Source organism: Bison bison, unplaced genomic scaffold (assembly GCF_000754665.1).
Source record: "Bison bison bison isolate TAMUID 2011002044 unplaced genomic scaffold, Bison_UMD1.0 scf7180017864327, whole genome shotgun sequence".
Lineage (NCBI taxonomy): Eukaryota > Metazoa > Chordata > Mammalia > Artiodactyla > Bovidae > Bison > Bison bison.
Window position 1 is genome coordinate 4,175,676 of NW_011494899.1, and position 20,689 is coordinate 4,196,364.

Genomic DNA, 20,689 nt, shown 5'->3' on the forward strand with positions numbered 1-20,689 from the left:
CATTTATAAGGTATTATAAGAATTCACCTTTATGTTCTACAAAAATTCCATAAATTTACTGAAACATTTGCTTTCACACTGATCATCACTGAAATTAAGATGAAATTTAAAATATCCACGGATCAACCACAAACAGAAGCTAACTGTTGCTCTGGAATTATTCTCATCATGTGGGTGGCAGTTTCAACAAATGATTACAATGAGCATGTATGGGTTTTTGTTGTTACTATTGTTGCTTGTTTTTTTTTAGGCCATGCCTGGTGGCATGTAGGATCTTAGTTCCATAACTAGGGACTGAACCTATGCCCTCTGCAGTGGAAGGTTGAAGTCTCAACCCTGAACTGCCAAGGAAGTCCCAGATATGGTTCTTATACATGGTTCACTGAAACTCAGTAATATTTAGGGTGAGCCAGGCAAGTGGAAATATCAATTTCACATTTTTTTTTCACAAAACAAAAAATTAGACATGTAGAAACAGTAAATATCACAGAGTTTTACTTACTTTTCTGCACAGTCTTTGTCTGATTGGACACCATATTGACAGCTTCAGATGGTAGACCAACATACACTCCGCCATAGTTTCTTGATGAGAAAGAAGCAGAGACAGAAAAATCAGACCAAACTACATGGTTACATTTGCAGAAAGTGGTGATATCATGGGAACTTTCAAACAATTATAGAATTATTAAACTAATTTATGACTTTTCAAAAGTAGAATTCAGAATACTATTGTCCTTGGAAGATCATTGTTTTTCTATGTTTAAATAAAAGCTACATATAAAAATAGAAAGCTGTAGTTTTTAGATATTTTACTTGCAATGAGGAAGAAGGAGTTGGGATTGTTTTTAGAATTCAGTGGAGTAATAAATAACAGTGGCATGACAGGTTACAGTTAATCAGTCAACATTTATCAAGAATTCACCTAATGTGGTAGTAGGTGCTATGAACACACAAAAACACTTTATGTGTAGGTAGATATAAAATGTTGGAGGAGGAAATGGCAACCCACTCCAGTGTTCTTGCCTGGAGAATCCCAGGGACGGCGGGACCTGGTGGGCTGCCGTCTATGGGGTTGCACAGAGTCGGACATGACTGAAGCGACTTAGCAGCAGCAGCAGATATAAAGTGAGGAGAAAGAGAGAGGTAAGGAGTAATGAGAGTGAAGTGCAGTTAATCAGAGGATGGAAGGATGGAGAAGGCAGAGGAAGTGAAGAGATGTCATCCAATTTGAGAGAACAGCTCATCCAAAGTCCACGAGTGGAAGCTAGCACAGGCTGTGTGCACAGAACAAACCACGCTTGTTTGGAAGAAGCAAAGATAATGAAGAACTCGGGGCAAGATCTTTATCACACTACCTGCTCCCACCTGTATTGTCTGTGCCACAAGTTTCCCTGGAGGAATCGGTATTATTGGCAATGTGCTACCCAGGTGTCAATTAAATTTGTGAGTTAAATTAATTTGTGTTAAATTAAATCCATGAGGTGTGCCCAAATTACTCAAATTAAAGGCAGCTTCAACACTAAACATACCTCCTCTTATCATCTTCTGTTATCGATTCTTCTGTTCTAAAAGATCAAAAACATTTGATATGAGCCATTTGGTTACACAGAGACTTCATTTTTGGTTCTGAGCAAAAGGGGACTGACAAGTTAAAGACCAGTGTTGTTTCTTTCAAGTTCTTCCATGGAGTATTTCAGTAACACAGTATGCTCTCTCTGCCTCTACAAAGAAAGGAAGTGGAGATTTGGAATTTATCTGCTGAACACTGGCCATACACACAGAAAATACACCCATAGAGGGCAAAAACACCCTGTGATCTAATTTGTCCAAATTGAGCCCATAATCTAAATCCACCAGCTAATGATCAACCTCATTTACCTCTTGATAAAGTTGGATCATTTTTTAATTCAAAGGTGTCAAAGTCATACTGTAGTAGACCCAGTGCTATGCTTACTGAAGTGGTATAACACTTTTAGGTGCTATTTACAACTTTTAATTAAAATGGATTTATAACCCATCAGTACAGATAATAGGAAAATGATGGTGACAAACTTGTTCAAGATTATCAGAACCGTTTACTCCGGTTCTGAATGGCCAGCGTTATTGTGAAATTGTTTTTGAAGCTGTAACTGGCAGTTATGGACATACAGAATGCCTAATTTTTTGCTGCAGATATTCTTTTCCTATCCAGTGACATATGTGTGTATTTTAAGTCTTTCCCCTTTTGTGTGATTCAGCTCAAGGATATATTCAATGTTTTAAAATATATTTAACTTCCCCAAATGTAAGAAAATAGTGAATTATTTTTAATCTATTACCTCATAAATTATTCAATGCCCTAAAACCCAACTTGCATTCTCTGTATAAAATTAATCAATATCTTACGAAACTAATTTGCATGAAATGATAATGTAACTGCCATATTTTTGGGTAATAAATTAAGCTTCAGATATATTATTAAATCTTTAAAAATATCATTTATAAAGACTTACCAGATAGCCATTTTTTAAACCTTCAAGTAAGTTATAGTGCCTGCCTTTATCTACATGCTCCCTTCATTCCACAAATGATTACTCTATGATACAAAGACTGGAGACTAAAGACCACATGGGTAAAAACAGCATCATCAACGAGTCCTTCCCATGTGTCAGATTCCACATGCCAGACGTTCCACATGCACCAGTGTGATTTCTCCCAACAGTTCTGAGGAAATAGCTTCAGAGAGCCAGGTAATGAACAAATACGCAAGTCCAACAAGTAAGACCAACATTGAAACCCCACCCAGATATCTGACACCAAAACCACATTCCACATTCCAATTTACCACTCTGCCTCTCAAACAGGAAGATGTTAAAGTGAAAAACACTTCCTGCGACAAACCAACATGGTGGCTTCCCCTAGAGTGGGCGCTGCCTCCACACCACTCTTTGCAAAAGCTGTGAGCCTCATCCCTGTCTCACAACCTGCTTGTGTAACTGCACCAGGTACTTTGCTCCTGCGATTCTACTATTTCCTTCAATCCTCATCACAATCCTGAAAAATGGGGATTTGTTGTTGTTGCTGTTGTTGTTTAGTCGATCAGTCGTTTTCAACTCTTTGCGACCCCATGGACAGTAGCCCACCAGGCTCCTCTGTCCATCAGATCTCCCAGGCAAGGATCCTAGAGTGGATTGCCATTTCCTTCTCCAGGGAATCTTCCCAACCCTAGGATCGAACCCGCCTCCCCTGCATTAGCAGGCAGATTCTTTACTACTGAGCCACCCAGGAAGCCCAAAATGAGGATTAGTCACATTTAAAAATGAAAAACTGAGACTCTGAAAGGTGGTGTACTATATCCAAGGTTACATGGCCAAGTAATAGAGCCAGAATTCAAAACAAAGGTTGCTGTACAATAGAAATTAATACAACATGGTAAAGCAACTATGTTGTTTTATTGTTGTTGTTGTTGTTCAGTCACCCAGTCATGTCTGACTCTTTGCAACCCCATGGACTGTAGCACGCCAGGCCTCCCTGTCCCTCACCATCTCCCAGAGTTTGCCCAAGTTTATGTCCATTGCTTCAGTGATGACATCTAGTCATCTCATCCTCTGACACCCTCTTCTCCCTCTGTCCTCAATTTTTCCCAGCATCAGAGACTTTTCCAAAAAGTCAGCTGTTTGCATCAGATGACCAAAATACTGGAATTTCAGCTTCAGCATCAATCCTTCCAACAAGTATTCAGGGTTGATTTCCCTTAAGATTAACTAGGTTGATACTCCAATAAAAATCTGTATGTGTGTGTGTGATTTGTGTGTGTGTGATTCCACTTCCTGCTTCATAAACTGTGAGCCCATGCTAATTTGTATCAGAGAAACACCTCTATCTCCCAAGCTGAATCTCTCTGATTTTATCATCCCATTTATAAGAGGGAACCAAGGTGGCAGAAGGGTCTTAGTCAATGTTTCATTAGCATTAGACCTAAGCCTCTATGCTGTCAGGGGCAAGCAATCTTTTACAACTTGTTAAATGGCTACATAACTCATTTTATGAGTCATGTATTGAAGTTTTCTTGGTAGAAAACCTCTCCAGATCAGCAGTTACATTAGACTGTACTCATCTGAACAACCAGGTCCAAATCAAAATTAAATCAAAAAATAGTGGCTGGTCTAAACCAAATCTCCCTGTGGACAGAGAGGGCCAAGCCACTCTGGCTGCCTGAGAGCCAAGTGCTTCCCTGTCCTGTTCGAGAGGACAGCAGCCTCTCAGCTATGGTGACGTGGTCCTGCCCTGCCTGCACTGGCTGTAGCCTTCAGAAAAAGAAATGGTTCATCAAGCAGCAATAAACATTCCTGGTAAGAGGAAGATCTAGAGACATTAAGCATCTAAAAAGATACACCTTTGGTGTGAAGGTCAGCTTCTTTTGAAAGGGCCTTTCTTGTTGATGAAAAGTGGACATTATCTCACAGCAGTTCAAAACAACTGGGGAGATAAATTTATCTGACTGCTAAGCAACTTGGCAAGAAACTTTAGTCTTCAGAATTCTAACACCTGGGAAGATTGACAAGTTTGGGATAACGCCTTGGCTGTCCAAATACCTGGGTTGCCCCACCCATGCACCATCTTAAAGAATCATTGTACTTGTTTCCCCTCACTGAGTGTATTTTGAAAGATCCTGTTACCAACTGGCCTTAGTAACTCACTTACTGACAATTTTCCTAGACATACAAGTGCCGAAGACATACAAAGCCTCTGAAGCACGGGATGATTCCCACAGGGAATGTGTAGAATGTGAATCAAAGGCAAATAAACCTTATGTTTTGCTAACCTATAGCCCGTGCAGCCTCGTTGTAGGCACATGCAATGCAGATTTCTGTTCAGTTTCTAAAGTGATGAAAATACCCTGTGGTCGGGCCAGGGCACCACCCTACCACGGAGCCCTTGGAGGAGCCACTGATCTTCATGGAGGACTTGATCATTTTTCTTTCCTGGTCACTATAGCTTTAGTGCAAGGGCAATGACTACTGTGCAGCTGTGATTGCTGATGCATCACAAGATCTGTTCCCAAAAGCAGGGAAGGAAGTGGGGAGGGAGAGCAGGACAGAAAGCCATGTAAACCCTGGCTTGGAGAGAAAGCAGCCACTAACAGAGCCTAGAAAGCCCTTGGTTGTGGCCATCATAGCTCTATTTTCTGCCAGCACTAAAGACAAAGAATGAGATGACTTCACCCTGGAGTCTTTCTTTAGAAAAGAGAAACTGAAGATTGAATTAGTCTATGCTGGGAACGGCAAAGTAAAAAGGAAGCCGATTCACAGTAGATGAGCCGGAAGAGGCCAAACCGCTCTGCCTGTCCTGACAACACTGCTCAGGAGTTCACTGGTCCAAATACCTCCACACATTCGGCCCATAATCCTGTTCCCTTAGACAAGGAGCAAGTGAACATACATCAACCAGCAGAAATCTCCTAGGGAGTAATGGAAATAAAAACAAAAATAAACAAGTGAGACCTAATTAAACTTGAAAGATTTTGCACAGCAAAGGAAACTACAAACAAGGTGAAAAGACAACCCTCAGAATGAGAGAAAATAATAGCAGAGGAAACAACCGACAAATAATTAATTTCCAAAATATACAAGGCAGCTCATACAACTCAATACCACAGAAACAAACAACCCAATCAAAAATTGGGGAAAAGACCTAAACAGACATTTCTCCAAAGAAGATATACAGATGGCTAACAAGCACATGAACAGATGCTCAACATTGCTCATTATTAGAGAAATGTAAATCAAAACTACAATGAGATACCACCTCACACCAGTCAGAATGGCCATCATTAAAAGGCTACACACAATTAATGCTGGAGAGGGTGTGGAGAAAAGGGAACCCTCTTGCATTTCTGGTGGGAATGTAAATTGATACAGCCACTATGGAAGACTGTTTGGAGATTCCTTAAAAAACTAGGAATTAATCCACCATATGACCCAGCAATCCCACTACTAGGCATATACCCTGAAGAAACCAAAATTGAAAAAGAAACATGTACCCCAGTGTTCACTGCAGCACTATTTACAATAGCCAGAACATGGAAGCAACCTAGATGTCCAGTAAGATGAATGGATAAAGAAGCTGTGGTACATATATTCAATGGAATATTACTCAGTCATAAAAAGGAATGCATTTGAGTCAGTTCTAATGAGGTGGACAAACCTAGAGCCTATTATACAGAGTGAAATAAGTCAGAAAGAGAAATATAAATATTGTATACTAATGCATATATACAGAATCTAGAAAGATGGCACTGATGATTTATCTGGAGGGCAGCAGTGGAGAAACAGACATGGAGAACAGACCTATGGATGTGGCGGGAGGGAAGGAGGGAGAAGGTGAGATGTACAGAGGGAGTAACATGAAAATTTACAATACCATATGTGAAATAGATAGCCAATGGGAATTTGCTATATATGACGCAGGGAACTCAAACAGGAGCTCTGTAACAATCTAGAAGGGTGGGATGGGAGGGAGACGGGAGGGAGCTTCGGGAAGGAGGGGACGTGGGTGTACTGTGAATCAGCTGATTCTTGTTGATGTCTGACAGAAAACAACAAAATTCTATAAAGCAAAATTATCCTTCAATTAAAAAATAATTAAAAAAAGAAAAAGAAACCTTCTAGGGCAGTAATCCACTTCTAAATAACAGTTCTGAAACAGTTCAGGAGTCAACGCTCAGGTGCCTACAAGCAGAGACACTGAAGATGGGAAATGTGAATGAAGGCATTCAGGGACAAGAATTCCCGTGAATTTACCACAAATGGAGAAGAAACCTTGAGAATAAGGCTTCTACCAAGAGAACCAAAACACAGGGGTATAGGAGGTAAGGGACCACGTACCATAAATCAAACTGCCTCGAAACAAAAACGGAAAGGTGACTCACCAATTTCCCTCCCTTTTCTCCTGCCCCAGCCCCAGTTTCACCACGATGGAGGCTGACGTCAATAAGGGGGAAGGAAAACCTGCACAAATTATTAATACCAAGGGGTCAACAGCTGGAAACAACTATGTGGCCTATCCAGACAAAATCTGCTCCTGCAGGAAAGCTGTGTTGGACCCTCCCTCCCCACACTGCCATGTGGGGACAAGGACTCAAGCAACATCCTCCTTTGCCACCTGGCTCCCCGTTAGGTTCCACCAAAGGGGACGCTCAAGAGACATAAAGTGCAGGAAGAGGGGAAAGGACTGCCCTTTCCAGCTCTGCGTGCTGCTCCTGCCTGCAGTAGCCCAGGAGCTGGTTCATGGGACCAGCCTTGCTGACACTCTGTTTCTGGTCATCACAGCTCAAGTGGGCAGGCCATGGATACTATGTGGCCTCCAGCTGTGGTTCCTGCTGGATTACAAAATTCAGATGTGACACCAGCCTGGCAGTGCCCTCTCCCCAGAAGTGAGCATCCCAGCCCCAGAGAACCCCCTCCTCTTCCAGCTCTTAGATTCTGGCAACCCCAACCTTTTTTCCTTTGTCACTCCTTCCCTAGGAGTGGTAGCCACCTCCTGATATAATGTTCCCTATTATCTTAGTCTTCCTTTCTCACATCCTCAATCCTCCATGACCTGCTTAACCAATTCCTAATGGTAAATTCTCTCTGCTAACATAGCTAATGTGGTTTCCTTTACCCTAAGTGGACACTAACTGATATATTACTTGGTAGCAAGAGTGAGGTTAATCTTGCACCCCCTGGACTGTATGTGTCTCACTAAAGTATTTAAAGGATGTGTTATTTCCTGTTTATCAGGTCTAATCTCTATAACATCATCAATGTACTAGACCAGTATGATGTGCTATAAGGTGTCAATAACATCAAGATATTGCAGAATACAGAATGAGCGGCAAGACTACAATGGTATACTGTTGACCCTACCAGGTAAAAGCAAACTGCTTCTGTAATCCTTGCAAACTGGTTCAGAGATAAAGCATTCGACAAACATTGCATAACAGAAGCTAGGGTCTATGTTGATTGTTTTCAGTAAGGATACCGTATGTTGAACAGCAGCTGAAGTTGGAATGATCATTTCATTAAACTTAACAAGAATCCAAAGTCAGCCTTTAAAATAAATCTGCCTTCTGCACAGACCAAACAGACAAGTTAAAAGGAGATATGAGAAGTGTCTTCATGTTTTCCTTTTTCCACATCTTTGGTGGGGGCACTAATTCCTGCAACTCCAGGAATTCAGTGTTCCTGTTTGTATATTATTCTGGTACAGAAGGGAAATCCGATGGGCTTCTACTTGACCTTTCCTACCATGACAGCCAATGTGGGAATTCTTTCAATTTCCAAATACATCTACCCTGATTATGAACTCACAAACAAAGGAAATGACCAGAGCCTGGGATCTGCAGACTATTGGACTCACCAGTTTTCAGGTTAGCCAAAATTCCATTGTTTCCCTGACCACTATAAGCCCACACATGGGCTGATGGCCCAGAATGGCATATTGCATCCTCAGGCATTAATATCAACCAGAGCCAGTGCCTAGAAATCTCTAGAAGGTCCAGGTACTTCCTTCTGTTCTGGGCACAGGTGCTCTAATGAATGAACACAACTCTGAGAAGATATAAAAGAATCTCTACCATGAATGTATGCAGCCATGTTTAAAATTCCCTCAAGGGAATGTGGCCTTAATCACTCTGAATCTGACTTGAGTCTGGAAACTGGGTTAAGAAGCCATCCTTTCCATTGTGATGATCTCAGTTCAAGTTTCTGGCTCACACACCAGAAGTCTCCCTCTTACAAAATACATAAAGGCAGAAAAGGAACCTTGAGGCCATGTTTCTCATTTATCCCTAGGGAGAGTGTAATCAACTAGCTATTCTCAAAATTCCTTCCAAGATGAAACAATGTGCCTCTTCATCCTGCTGCCCATGTTGGTGAGTATGCCTATCTTGTCCTGGGTGATTGAGTTCTTGATTTTTTTTTCACTGGAGTATAGTAGCTTTGGGGCTTCCCAGGTGTCTCATGGGTAAAGAATCCACCTGCCAATGCAGGAGTCACAAGAGACGAGACGTGGGTTCGATCCCTGGGTTGGAAAGATCCCCTGGAAGAGGAAATGGCAACCCAATCCAGTATTCTTGCCTGGGAAATCCCATGGACAGAGAAGCCTGGTGGGCTACAAAAAGTCGGACACAACCGAGCAACTGAGTATGCATGCACACACAGTTGCTGTACAATGCTGTGCTAGTTTCTGCTGTACACCAATGTGAATCAGCTATAAGTATACATATATCCCCTCCCTCTTGATTGGGTGGTTGAGTTCCTGACCTCTGCTTCTCTGGAATCCCGTCCCCTTAAGGAAACAAAGTACCCATCTCAAGGGCAGCATCTTCCATTGTCACAGCCACGTTACAGAGAATGATCCCCCTGGATACTCCCTTCACTATGTGTTTCTCAATTTGCTCAGTGCCTGGGGAAGGGGCTCTCCTCTGTGGTGGGGAGCAGCTCACACTTGAAAAATCCACACCAGCATTCCTATCTCCTCAAACCTTTGGATTCCCTCCTCCCTATCACACCAGGCAAGTTCTCCCCTGGTGAGAGTGTAAACTCCTTCAGTTAAAGTTTATCAACCAAGTTGACTACACTGTTAAGAGTCCCAGCCATGCAACTGAATTATTAAGTCTAGAATCTGTTAAATAATAAATTCAGTCTCCTTATACACTCCTTCCTCCTTGGTCTCACATCCTTAGAAGCCATTTCTACACATGTTCCCAAGGATTGTGGTAAAAGAAACTTTCAAAATCCTGCAATTACTTAGCAGTATAAGCTCTTTCCTCCCAGGCCAGACTTTGTGCTTGTCCGTGGGAGCACCCTAAGATCTGATCTACTTTTGGGTACAAAAACAGTAAGGGTTGGTTGCAGCAGGTCCGAGTAAGAAAACCACCCCCTAACAAGGCAACCACCCAGGCGAGGGGACCCAACTCCATGCCTCCTACCCAGCTGGTCTACCCCATTCCAAAGGCCCTGCTAGGAAAACAGTTTCTGGCTGGCAAAGATTGGGAGAGCAAGTCAATTCTTCGTTAGCTCCACCTCAATTCTAATGTACGCCAGTCTACTGCTCCAGAGAGAGGAAATGGGAAATAGAAGAGGCTACAACAGCTGTCTCTAATCTAACCAGGTGCCCACAGACTTCTCCCGGAAATGTGGAACTGAATCTAAAACAGCTAACAGAAAGCCCTGCCAACTAACACAGTTCTAATGCCTTAATATCATAACAAAGGCAGCACGTTGAGAAAGTCACACCACCACCCCCCCGCCCCCTGATTTCTGACCTCCACAACTAAGTGAAGAAGAGGCGGGAGTATGGAGAAGCAGGTGGCTGGCATTTTTATTCAGTGGTGTAGGCAACCACATATTTGAATAATTTTAAGGGTCTGGAAAGGCCATGATTTAAATATAGTTTGATTTTACCTGGTGGCAAAAGTTACAAATTCAAATTCTCTATTATTGGTCAGGTGTGCCTCAGTGTCAATGACGGGAAAGGCATGTGAGAAAGGGGGCCAGGCCCCAAGGAAGGGGCTGGAACTAAGAGCTGGGGCTGCACTGTCCATTTTACGGTCGTGCCCAGGATGCATAGTAGAAGAAGACATACTTCCTGGGTCCAAAGAGTTAAAGAACAAAATAGTACTAAAGGACTTGGATTAATTGTAGCAAGTAGTTTCCTCCATTTTCAAATCCCCATGAGCTAATACTCTACAGTGTCTTATTTCTGAGCATATACGGTACTTGAAGTGGGCTGCCCTAGTAGCTCAGATGGTAAAGAATCTGCCAGTAATGCAGGATACCTGGGTTCGATCCCTGGGTTGGGAAGATCCCCTGGAGAAGGGAATGGCTACTCACTCCAGTAATCTTGCCTGGCGAATCCCATGGACAGAGCCTTGATGGGCTACAGTCCATGGAGTGGCAAAGAGTTGGACATGATGGAGCGACTAACTAACACACACACCCAGCATTTGAAAATTTGTGGAAAGTGACATCATATTTGAGAAAAAAATGTAACAGCATCATATTACTTAAACAAAAGGTCACATCCCATTGTAAGGGGAAAAAAAACTTTTAACCGCATACGCAAAAAAACACACTTCCTAAGAACCATGGAACACATATTAATAATTTTGGACTAGGTTTATAAAAATACACTGGACATTTAATTACCATTGGGTATCTTTTTGTTAGCAAAGACTTAGCTTCTTTTATCAAAGGACAGGTGTTCCAGGAGAAAGAAAAGGTTAAAGCCACCCACTGAGTTTTACCATAAGCTCCTACAGTAAGGTCACCCGCTCCGAAGCTCTGACTCAGATTCTCAGCCACTGCATCAATAAAAATGTTTGGAGAGTCAAGCATGATTGAGGGTAGACCACTAGTCTATCATCTCCCCCACTTTGGGGACTGCTGAAAAGCTAAATTAGCAGTTGATAGTTTAAAAATGACACATCCTTGCAGAGTGGTATAGTGTTTAGTGATTTCTGTCTCACCAAAGTTGCCCCGATTTGAGGCCATGTGAGAAAAAGAAAAAAAAAAGAAAAAGCAACCGTTAGTTTCAAAACTACTTTCTTATATCTAAGTTTCCACCAAATACTTCTAGCCCACTTCCGGTGAAACCAGCATGGTTCTTTCCTAACCCTTCTCAGACTGACTGTGTATACTGATTCAGATTTGCTCGTCAATGCACACCTGTCTGCTTCCTATTAGCTTTGCACACCTTCTCGAAATGAACCAGAGACACTGACTTTCTCTCTAATTATAAATAAGCTCGGACTGCTTTTAAGTCAAGGTTCCAGAAGGTGAGCTGCCTTCCAACCAGCTCCATGTCTGTGGTTGCTCTTTGGCGCTGGCTGGTTTTCCTCTGCCTGTTCTTTCTTCATTAATGTATTTTGTGCATTGTTGTTTAGTCACTAAGCATGTCTGACTATTTGCGACCCCATGGACTGTAGCCCACCAGGCTCCTCTGTCCATGGGATTTCTCAGGCAAGAATACTGGAGTGGGTTGCCATTCCCTCCCGCAGGGGCATCTTCCCCACATCCCCACCCAGGGATGTTCGAACCTGCATCTTTTGCATTGACAGGCAGATTCTTTACCACTGAGCCACCAGGGAAGCCCATTTTGTGCATATATATACCTATATAAAACTAAATAGCCACACCAAATACCTAAACCCTTTTATCAGTTTATACCACTATGTGAAGTCGCTCAGTCGTGTATGACGCTTTTCGACCCCATGAACTGTAGCCTGCCAGACTCCTCCATCTATGGGATATTCCAGGCAGGAATACTGAAGTGGGTTGCCATTTCCTTCTCCAGGGGACTGAACCCAAGTCACCCACATTGCAGCCAGACTCTTTACTATCTGAGCCACCAGAGAAGCCCCTTATTATTCCACTATGATGTCCATTTATCAACGATCACATAGAGACCTTATTCTGAATTACTACAGCAAATACAAACCACTACTTTTTTCCTTTCTCAGTAGCACTTGGTAATAAAAATATTTTCATCACTGTATTTGCTTAGTTTCTGGGTTACATAAAATAGCTGTCCTCAGGGACCAACAGAAGGGTTTCAGAGGTAAAATAATGAACCCACAGCATGGATACATTAAGCGCATTCGCCAGAACAAACACAGATGATAAATATCAGACAGCCGCCAGCCACTCCAATTAATATCTCCTCAAGCATGGTGGCTACAGTTGCCTTAAAATTCATAAAGTTCTTATTTCCCGAGCCTTCCAGAACAACATAGTTCCGTGGCAAAGAAATTATTTATTTTTCATTTATTTTGTCTAGAAAAGTGTTCTAAATATAGCGTTATTCTTATTAACGATGATCTAAGAAGTAGAAAACAGTCTGCAGTCTTTTCTTTTCCCCTATTTGCAGTGTAACAAAAGAGGCCAAGCTTGCTGTGATTTGTAAACAGTACAATTTCAATATGAACCTCCGGGGGATCATTTGTGTAGCTCCAATGATCTAGTTTTAGCAACCATTCATGATCGACTTTGGAAGAAGCTTATTAATTGACAGTGTTTCCTTCTACCCACTCTACAGTCCTAAAGTGCAATCATTCAATTTTCTCTGTAAGAGGTTTTTACGATGACTCCTGCTTTTCAGGGAAATTCAAATCAATTCCACCAAGCATTCAGTTACAAATGATTTTGGACAGAATTAATGTTTTATCACTGACTGTTTGGGCCTATGTGTAATATCATTCATGTCTTCACAATCTCGAAACGCCTTGGGACAGTAGTTAGCTTTCCGTCTCTTTCCTCGGTCAGACCCCTTAGCCAATGTTGGTCCCTTTCTTTCTTCCAGAATGTATAATATTACCGGAGAACTTGAGTAACATTTGCTCTTTGTATAGGGTTTAATGGGTCAAGAATTAAATTGCAATTTCCCTACCCCTCTCCTGCTCTCCTTCTAAGAAGCACATGCTGCTGCTAAGTCACTTCAGTCGTGTCCGACTCTGTGCGACCCCATAGACAGCAGCCCACCAGGCTCCCCCGTCCCTGGGATTCTCCAGGCAAGAACACTGGAGTGGGTTGCCATTTCCTTCTCCAATGCATAAAAGTGAAAAGTGAAAGTGAAGTCGCTCATAGTGTTGGATTATTTCAATACTGGCTGTAGAAGTATCCTTTGCTACAAGGCAGGCAGGAATGTTCTCTCCTCCTTAAGGAAACTTGCTTTCCCCTGATGTATCACTTTTCTCAAAACCTAAGGAATAAGGAGCTAGTTTTCCCTTGTCCCAGTGTCTCCAAACAGGAGATGGAGCCAGAATACTTCCAACCTCTCCAAAGCACTCTTTCAGCTGAGGTCAATTTTATTTTCACTCCAAAATTCTCCTCTTTGGCATCAGAACCTTGCCATAACAGACCCCGGATGCACTGAAGATTTTGGCCCTGACTCAAAGGTTTTCTTTCTCACCATCATTATCTTGGACAATTTTAAATCCCATGAAAACCATTCAGTCGACCTCTTGCTTCACATTTTGCTAACTTCCTCTATCCCAGCAATTTTTACTGCTCTTCTAATAACTTACTCCCATGGATGCTCCATGGAGCTTAGTTCCGGCAACTATTTCACCTCTCATATTTTAGAGTAGGCAATTCCACTCCCTAGGAGGGAAAACAATCTTCCTTTGATCTCCCATCCCTAGCGCCCTACCCCAAAGAAGCCTCCAGTCCACACACCCTCTCGGCTCTACCCTTTTATCAGCCACTTAGTGCTTTCCCTCCCCCCCTCTCCAGCAAATGCCTTGTAGTCAAACATTTCAGCAATACTTGCTGGTCACCAATCCCTCTCTATCCCTGAATGAACACGCCCAATTGCTTCTCTGCCTGTTCCTATTCCACAGCGTCCCACGGAGGAAAATCTAATCACGTGTTGATGGACAAACAATGGGAATGTGAGATTTCTAACCACAGCGAGGCCCTTGATGCACTGGGTCTTCTCCCATCAGTGATTCATGACAGTTCAGTTCAGTTCAGCTCAATCGCTCAGTTGTGTCCAACCCTTTGTGACCCCATGAATCGCAGCACGCCAGGCCTCCCTGTCCATCATCAACTCCCGGAGTTCACCCAGACTCACGTCCATCGAGTCAGTGATGCCATCCAGCCATCTCATCCTCTGTCGTCCCCTTCTCCTCCTGCCCCCAATCCCTCCCAGCATCAGAGTTTTTTCCAATGAGTCAACTCTTCGCATGAGGTGGCCAAAGTACTGGAGTTTCAGCTTTAGCATCAGTCCTTCCAAAGAACGCCCAGGGCTGATCTCCTTCAGAATGGACTTGTTGGATCTCCTTGCAGTCCAAGGGACTCTCAAGAGTCTTTTCCAACACCACAGTTCAAAAGCATCAATTCTTCGGCACTCGGCTTTCTTGACAGAGGCACTGGCCAAATCTTTTCAACAACCCTTAAACCACCTAGTAATTCTAGCTACAATTTATGAGGGAGGGACAACACATAATACCAAGTATTATGCTAGGATACTAAATATACTGTATCAATAACCATCATAACCCTTAAGAGGTTGCTTAACTTCTCTGTCTCCCATCTCCCCATTTGTAAAATGAAAAAGAACTACTGTCTTCATCACACTGTTGGGGGTAGTGAGTGAGATGATATACTTCAAGTACTGGAATTCACTCTATGGTATGCAGTTCTCAATAAAGATAAGCTATTAAAGTTGAGAATGATGATGATAATGATGAAGATGGCTACCCTGAACAGTTAATATCATCCCAGTGTTATGATGGCACTAGTGGTCAGGAATCCACCTGCCAATGCAGGATACACAGTTTCAATCCCTGGGAGAAGAAAATGACAACCCGCTCCAGTATTCTTGCCTGGAAAATTCCATGGATAGAGGAGCCAGTCAATGGGGTCGCCAAGAGTCAGACACACCTGAGCACGCATGCACAGTTAAGGGTGGAAAGAAGTTTAAACTCAGGTCTCTCTGCTTCCAAAATGCAGGTTTTTTCAATGCTAAATACTTTCCTACCCCCAGAAAATGGGTAAAATTTTTGAGTAGTAAGCTACCTTCCCGGAGAAGGCAATGGCAACCCACTCCAGTACTCTGGAAAATCCCATGGACGGAGGAGCCTGGTAGGCTGCAGTCCATGGGGTCTTGAAGAGTCCGACATGACTGAGCGACTTCATTTTCACTTTTCATGCATTGGAGAAGGAAACAGCAACCCACTCCAGTGTTTTTGCCTGGAGAATCCCAGGGATGGCGGAGACTGGTGGGCTGCCATCTATGGGGTTGCACAGAGTCGGACATGACTGAAGCGACTTAGCAGCAGCAGCAGCAAGCTACCTCACCCTCATTAAACAGCCTTGCATGCCACTTCACAGAGGAGAAACAAAGTTATCAGATACACTCAGATCTTTAATTAGAAGAAGGCTCAGCTGACACAGATATATTAGACATGGGAAATTTAAAAAGGATTCCAAGGAAACTCAAGACTGGAGATATGTAATTTCAGCTTTTTAAAAAGACTGAGGTTTGATGTGTTTTATGGTAACTCATTCCAAGATATTTTTCTCTATAGCTGTTACCTTCCATAACAATAAAACTGCTTTGTCAAGAAAAATCTTAATGAAATATCACTTTACAAGTTTTAAGTGAAAGAAGTATTTGAATAACCTTGTTTAAATTGAGTGGCTATGATCTTTTATTTTCAACAGCAAACATTAAATTTGATTCAACTTGTTTAATACTGTTTCTTATTCAAAATATATTTGTAAAACACACACACACACTGAAAAGTAAATCAAGGGGTGGGCTGAATTGAGAGACTGGAATCGACTTATATACACTAATAAAATAGATAACTACCAAGAACCTATTATATAGCACAGGGAACTCGACTCGGTGCGCTGTGGTGACTTAAATGGGAAGGAAATCCTAAAAAGAGGGATATATGTGTGCATATGGCTGATTCATTTTGCTATATAGCAGAAATTGACAGAGCAGTATAAAGCAACTATACTACAATAAAAATTAAATCAAAAGATTATTTTGAAATAATATAAAAGTTGATCTACATGAAGAACCTGCTTTTTTTCTGCCTGCCCCATTATAATTCTCTCCCATTTTGGTAACAGCATCCCAATTTTTCTTTGGTGTGGGAACCACTGTTCTCCCACTATTTAAGGTTAGGTGAGGCTAACGACACTGATTGGCTCCAGCAGTTGGCACGTGACCAAGGCCTGGCCAACGAGAAACCATGTCCTCGTGGCCCACTGACTGGTTCAGAGAGGGGCACCTGATCCCATGTCTTGGCCAGGGAGAGCCTAGCGCTCTGACTTGATCAATCTTCAGGGAAAGAGAAGCTCTTTTTTCATGGGAAGTAAGCCAATGAGATAAAAACTGGCCATCTCCATCACCACTGAGGAAAAGCTGCCTCAGAATGGAGCCAAACACAGGAAAGCAAAGATGAAAGAGTTTCTTCCTGTCATTTGATCACCTGGATCCAGCTGTGACTATGGCTGAACCCCTGGAGCTTTTCCGTTACATGTGCCAATAAATTCCTTTATGTTTGTTTGTTTAGGCCAGTTTAAGCTGGGCTTCTGCCATTTCCAACCAAAAATATCCCAACACAACCTATCTGTGCCAAATAGCTAAGATAAATTCCCTGAAATAAAAGCATGGTTGACTTTCAGGTTTGTGAAAACAGTCAAATGTCATCAAGTTGAATTCACTTCTATTTCGTTCTGCATGTGAGGGTTCTGTGGTTTAATTTTGATGAGAGGGAGTGAGAAAAACAAAAGTCTCACTCCCTGATATACATGTAGGTCTGTCCTATGATGATTAAATTTCTATATATCTTTACTCATACTTTCTTCCTTATCTCAAGCTGGTAAGGTGAACCTTCTATGTTTTTAATCTTTCTTGCATGTTCTAGAATCTACATCCATCAATTATTCTCTCCCTCACACAGATAACCCCTCCCCAAACCACCCTCAGCTTTTCTTGCTCTACTGGTTCCTATACTCTCACCTATCGGTGTACCTTCTGTCTCCTCTGTAAAAATAAATAGAGAATGAAAACCAAACTTCAGTATATAAAATCACCCATACACATAATGAGGCAGAAAGAATCACAAAGAAATGGAAGAAAATAATGTAAAATATTAATGCTGATTGTCTATTGTCTCTCATGGTAGAATAATAGCTGATTTTTTTCTTTTTTTAAAATGCTTTTCTGTGGTTTACAAATTTCCTTAGTATTTATTTTATAACAGAAATGTATTTCTTAAAATACATTTCCTCTTCAAGCTACCACATTTTTCCATCCCTTACTGTCTAATATTGTAAAACAAAAGACCAGGCATCACTTCCTCACTCCTAGTTCACGGCCACACTGACTCTACTGGTATTCACTCCACTCAACTGAAACCATATCCCCCAGTGACTAGTGTGGCCATCACGTCGCATTCAATGGTTTCTCTTCTCCCTTTAGCTCATGTGACCTCTTTGGGTCATCAGCCACCCCTTCCCCTGGCTCGAGTTTGTAACCACAGAGCTATCGTTTCACCTCAGGTTTTCCTTTCCTTTCCTTCCCTATTCAGTCGTTCAACATGTCTTATCAATGACATTTCTAGGTGCGCCCTGAATGCATCATCGCCTTAGCTCCTTGCCCGCGTCCTGTCTGCTGTCTGCCTCTCTCGTGGCCTCAGCCCCACTACTGCTCTGTGCCTCCACCCCTCCCCCATCTCACACAGCCCACTGCCCTGGGAGTCATCGCCCTAAAGCCCAAGCACAGTCATGGAAGTCCCCACCTTAAAATTCTGAATGGCTCTTGAATGCATATAAAAATCAAGTACCATGACTGGGCTGCCACCAAAGGCCCTTCACGAGCTGGTTCCAGCCCATCAGCCTCATCTTCCACGTGTTGGAGCCTGTGCCACAGGCTCCGGGAACACTGGCTGACTTTCCAGAAGAGCATGAGGCTCTCTGGTACCCAAGGGCCTCTTATCGTGTTCTCTCCCCTGCCCTGCCACTCTTCCCCTCCCCACACAAACTCCTGTTCACCCTTCAAGACCCAGACTAGCATTAAATTTTGACTATTTTAATAATTAGCACTTATAATACTGTAGTTTGGTCCCCAGTAGATACTGACCTGCTCTAGGGCAAAAACATCATTTTATTTATTATATCCTGGTTTCTTGCCTATAGAAAGTAGGCAAATAATAGTAAAAGGGAGATACTGTAAAAATCCCAAACCGTCCCTAGAACACTGATTTTTATTATATATTAAAGGAGTAATTATAATGATTCTGACTTATAAAAACAATCACAACCCCCCTCAAAAGACTTTTATGTGGTCTATATAATATGCTGTGTGTCCTATTTGAAGTGCTGTATTCTCAGCATCCGTGACGTGAGTCTGGCCACTTCTTTTAATTTGAGATCAGTCTCTTTAGATGACAAACAAAAACAAAAAATTTAAATCTTCATAATAAAAGTTTAAATTGTCTTAATTTCTTGGTTTCCTCCTTCATTCATGACACCTTCTAATATTACAGTCAAGATTTATATATCTACAGCTTCTGCTTAAAAAAAAAATGGTTTGAGTATACCTTTTGTGCAAGGAAAAAATACTATACTTTTCTTTAACTTTTTCCAATTAAATCTACCAATTTACTTTTGAAGGGCTCTGGTGGCTCAGAGGTTAAAGCATCTGCCTGCAATGCAGGAGACCTAGGTTTGATCCCTGGGTCAGGAAGATCCCCTGGAGAAGGAAATGGCAACCCACTCCAGTATTCTTGCCTGGAGAATCCCATGGACGGAGGAGCCTGGTGGGCTACAGTCCATGAGGTTGCAAAGAGTCAGACACGACTGAGTGACTTCACTTTCTTTATTGAATAAAATTATATCTTTTTAGTTACAGAACTTATAAGGTACACAAAGTCACAGGACATTTAAATCTAGTGAATTCAAGATTTTAAAAAGTAGTTAAGGGATTTTCCTAGTGGCTCAGTGGTAAAGAATCTGTCTGCCAATGCAGGAAACACGGGTTTGATCTCTGATTTGGGAAGATCCCACATGCCACAGGACAACTAAGCCCATGGACCACAACTATTCAGCCTGTGCTCCAGAGTCTGGGAGCTGCAACTACTAAAGCCCACAGGCCCCAGACCTGTACTCTGCAACAAGAGAAGCCACACAGTGAGAAGCCCATGCACCTCGACTAGAGAGTAGGCCCCGCTTGCCACATCTAAAGAAAAGCCGGAGCATCAACAAAGACCTGGCACAGTCAAAAATAAAAAATAAACAATTTAAAAGTAGCTATAGTTAAATGGCATCTCATGTCCTGGAGAAGGTAATATTGACAAAAACATCCAAAAAGCCATCACTAAATCTTCTTAGAAATTTCCATACCTTTAAAAGAAAGAAGTCATGCAACCAATCTCTCCTTAAAGAAAAATTATGAGATTCATCTGTTACACACTAGCTATGTCCCCAGCATGATACTATGAACTAGAGGGGACTTTTCTCAATTCCCAATGGAAAAAAGTCCAAACTGCTGTAAGAGTTCAAAAGAGGGAGATACCACAACTAACAGAGATCAGGGACATTCTTCTCATAAAGGATAAGATATAAGCCAAGAAGAATAGACAGAATTTTTACAGACAGAATTCACCATTCCAGGCAGAGGGAACAGCAAAAAAAAATTAAGGAGGCAAGACAGAAATCAGGAAGTCAGTGTAAGACCCTGAGAGTGGTCTCAGAGCACCCAGCTCCCCACTGGGCCCTTGATCTTGTCACTCCCTGACTGCAGGGCTTCCTTCTCCTAAAGGCTGAAATCTAAAGGGCCTTTTCCTTTTTGCAAAGGATTCTGGACTCAATCCCATGGGCAATGGAGACTAATCTAAAATTGGGAGCAGAGATCCTGAAAGGACAGGGGATTAACCTGGCAACAACGTACAAAAAAGAAAGGGAGAGACTGAAGGAGAGATGGAGACACTGCCATACCAGGAATACATAAGGATGCTGAATGCACTCTTGCTCGATGCTTTGGTAATAAACTCAACCACTGCAACCAGGAGACTGAAGTATTCTACACTGCTTCCTTTGTACCTCAAGTTCCATACAAAAAGCTTATTTAATCCCCCCAAAACTTTATAGCCCTAATCTAATCTTCTCTGGATTCCTTTTTTGATATATATATATATATA

General features: G+C 42.1%; 1 protein-coding gene across 1 annotated transcript in view; it reads right to left on the reverse strand.

Moving 5' to 3' along the window:
• Window positions 1–20,689, reverse strand: part of LOC104998297 (chromosome unknown open reading frame, human C12orf75) — a 72,614-nt gene that overhangs the window by 6,865 nt on the left and 45,060 nt on the right. Inside the window, exons 4-5 of the mRNA XM_010853389.1 lie at window positions 1,530–1,565; window positions 503–582 (exon numbers count right to left, since the gene is read on the reverse strand). Coding sequence (XP_010851691.1) covers window positions 503–582; window positions 1,530–1,565 — 116 coding nt within the window. The remainder of the gene's footprint in view (window positions 1–502; window positions 583–1,529; window positions 1,566–20,689) is intronic.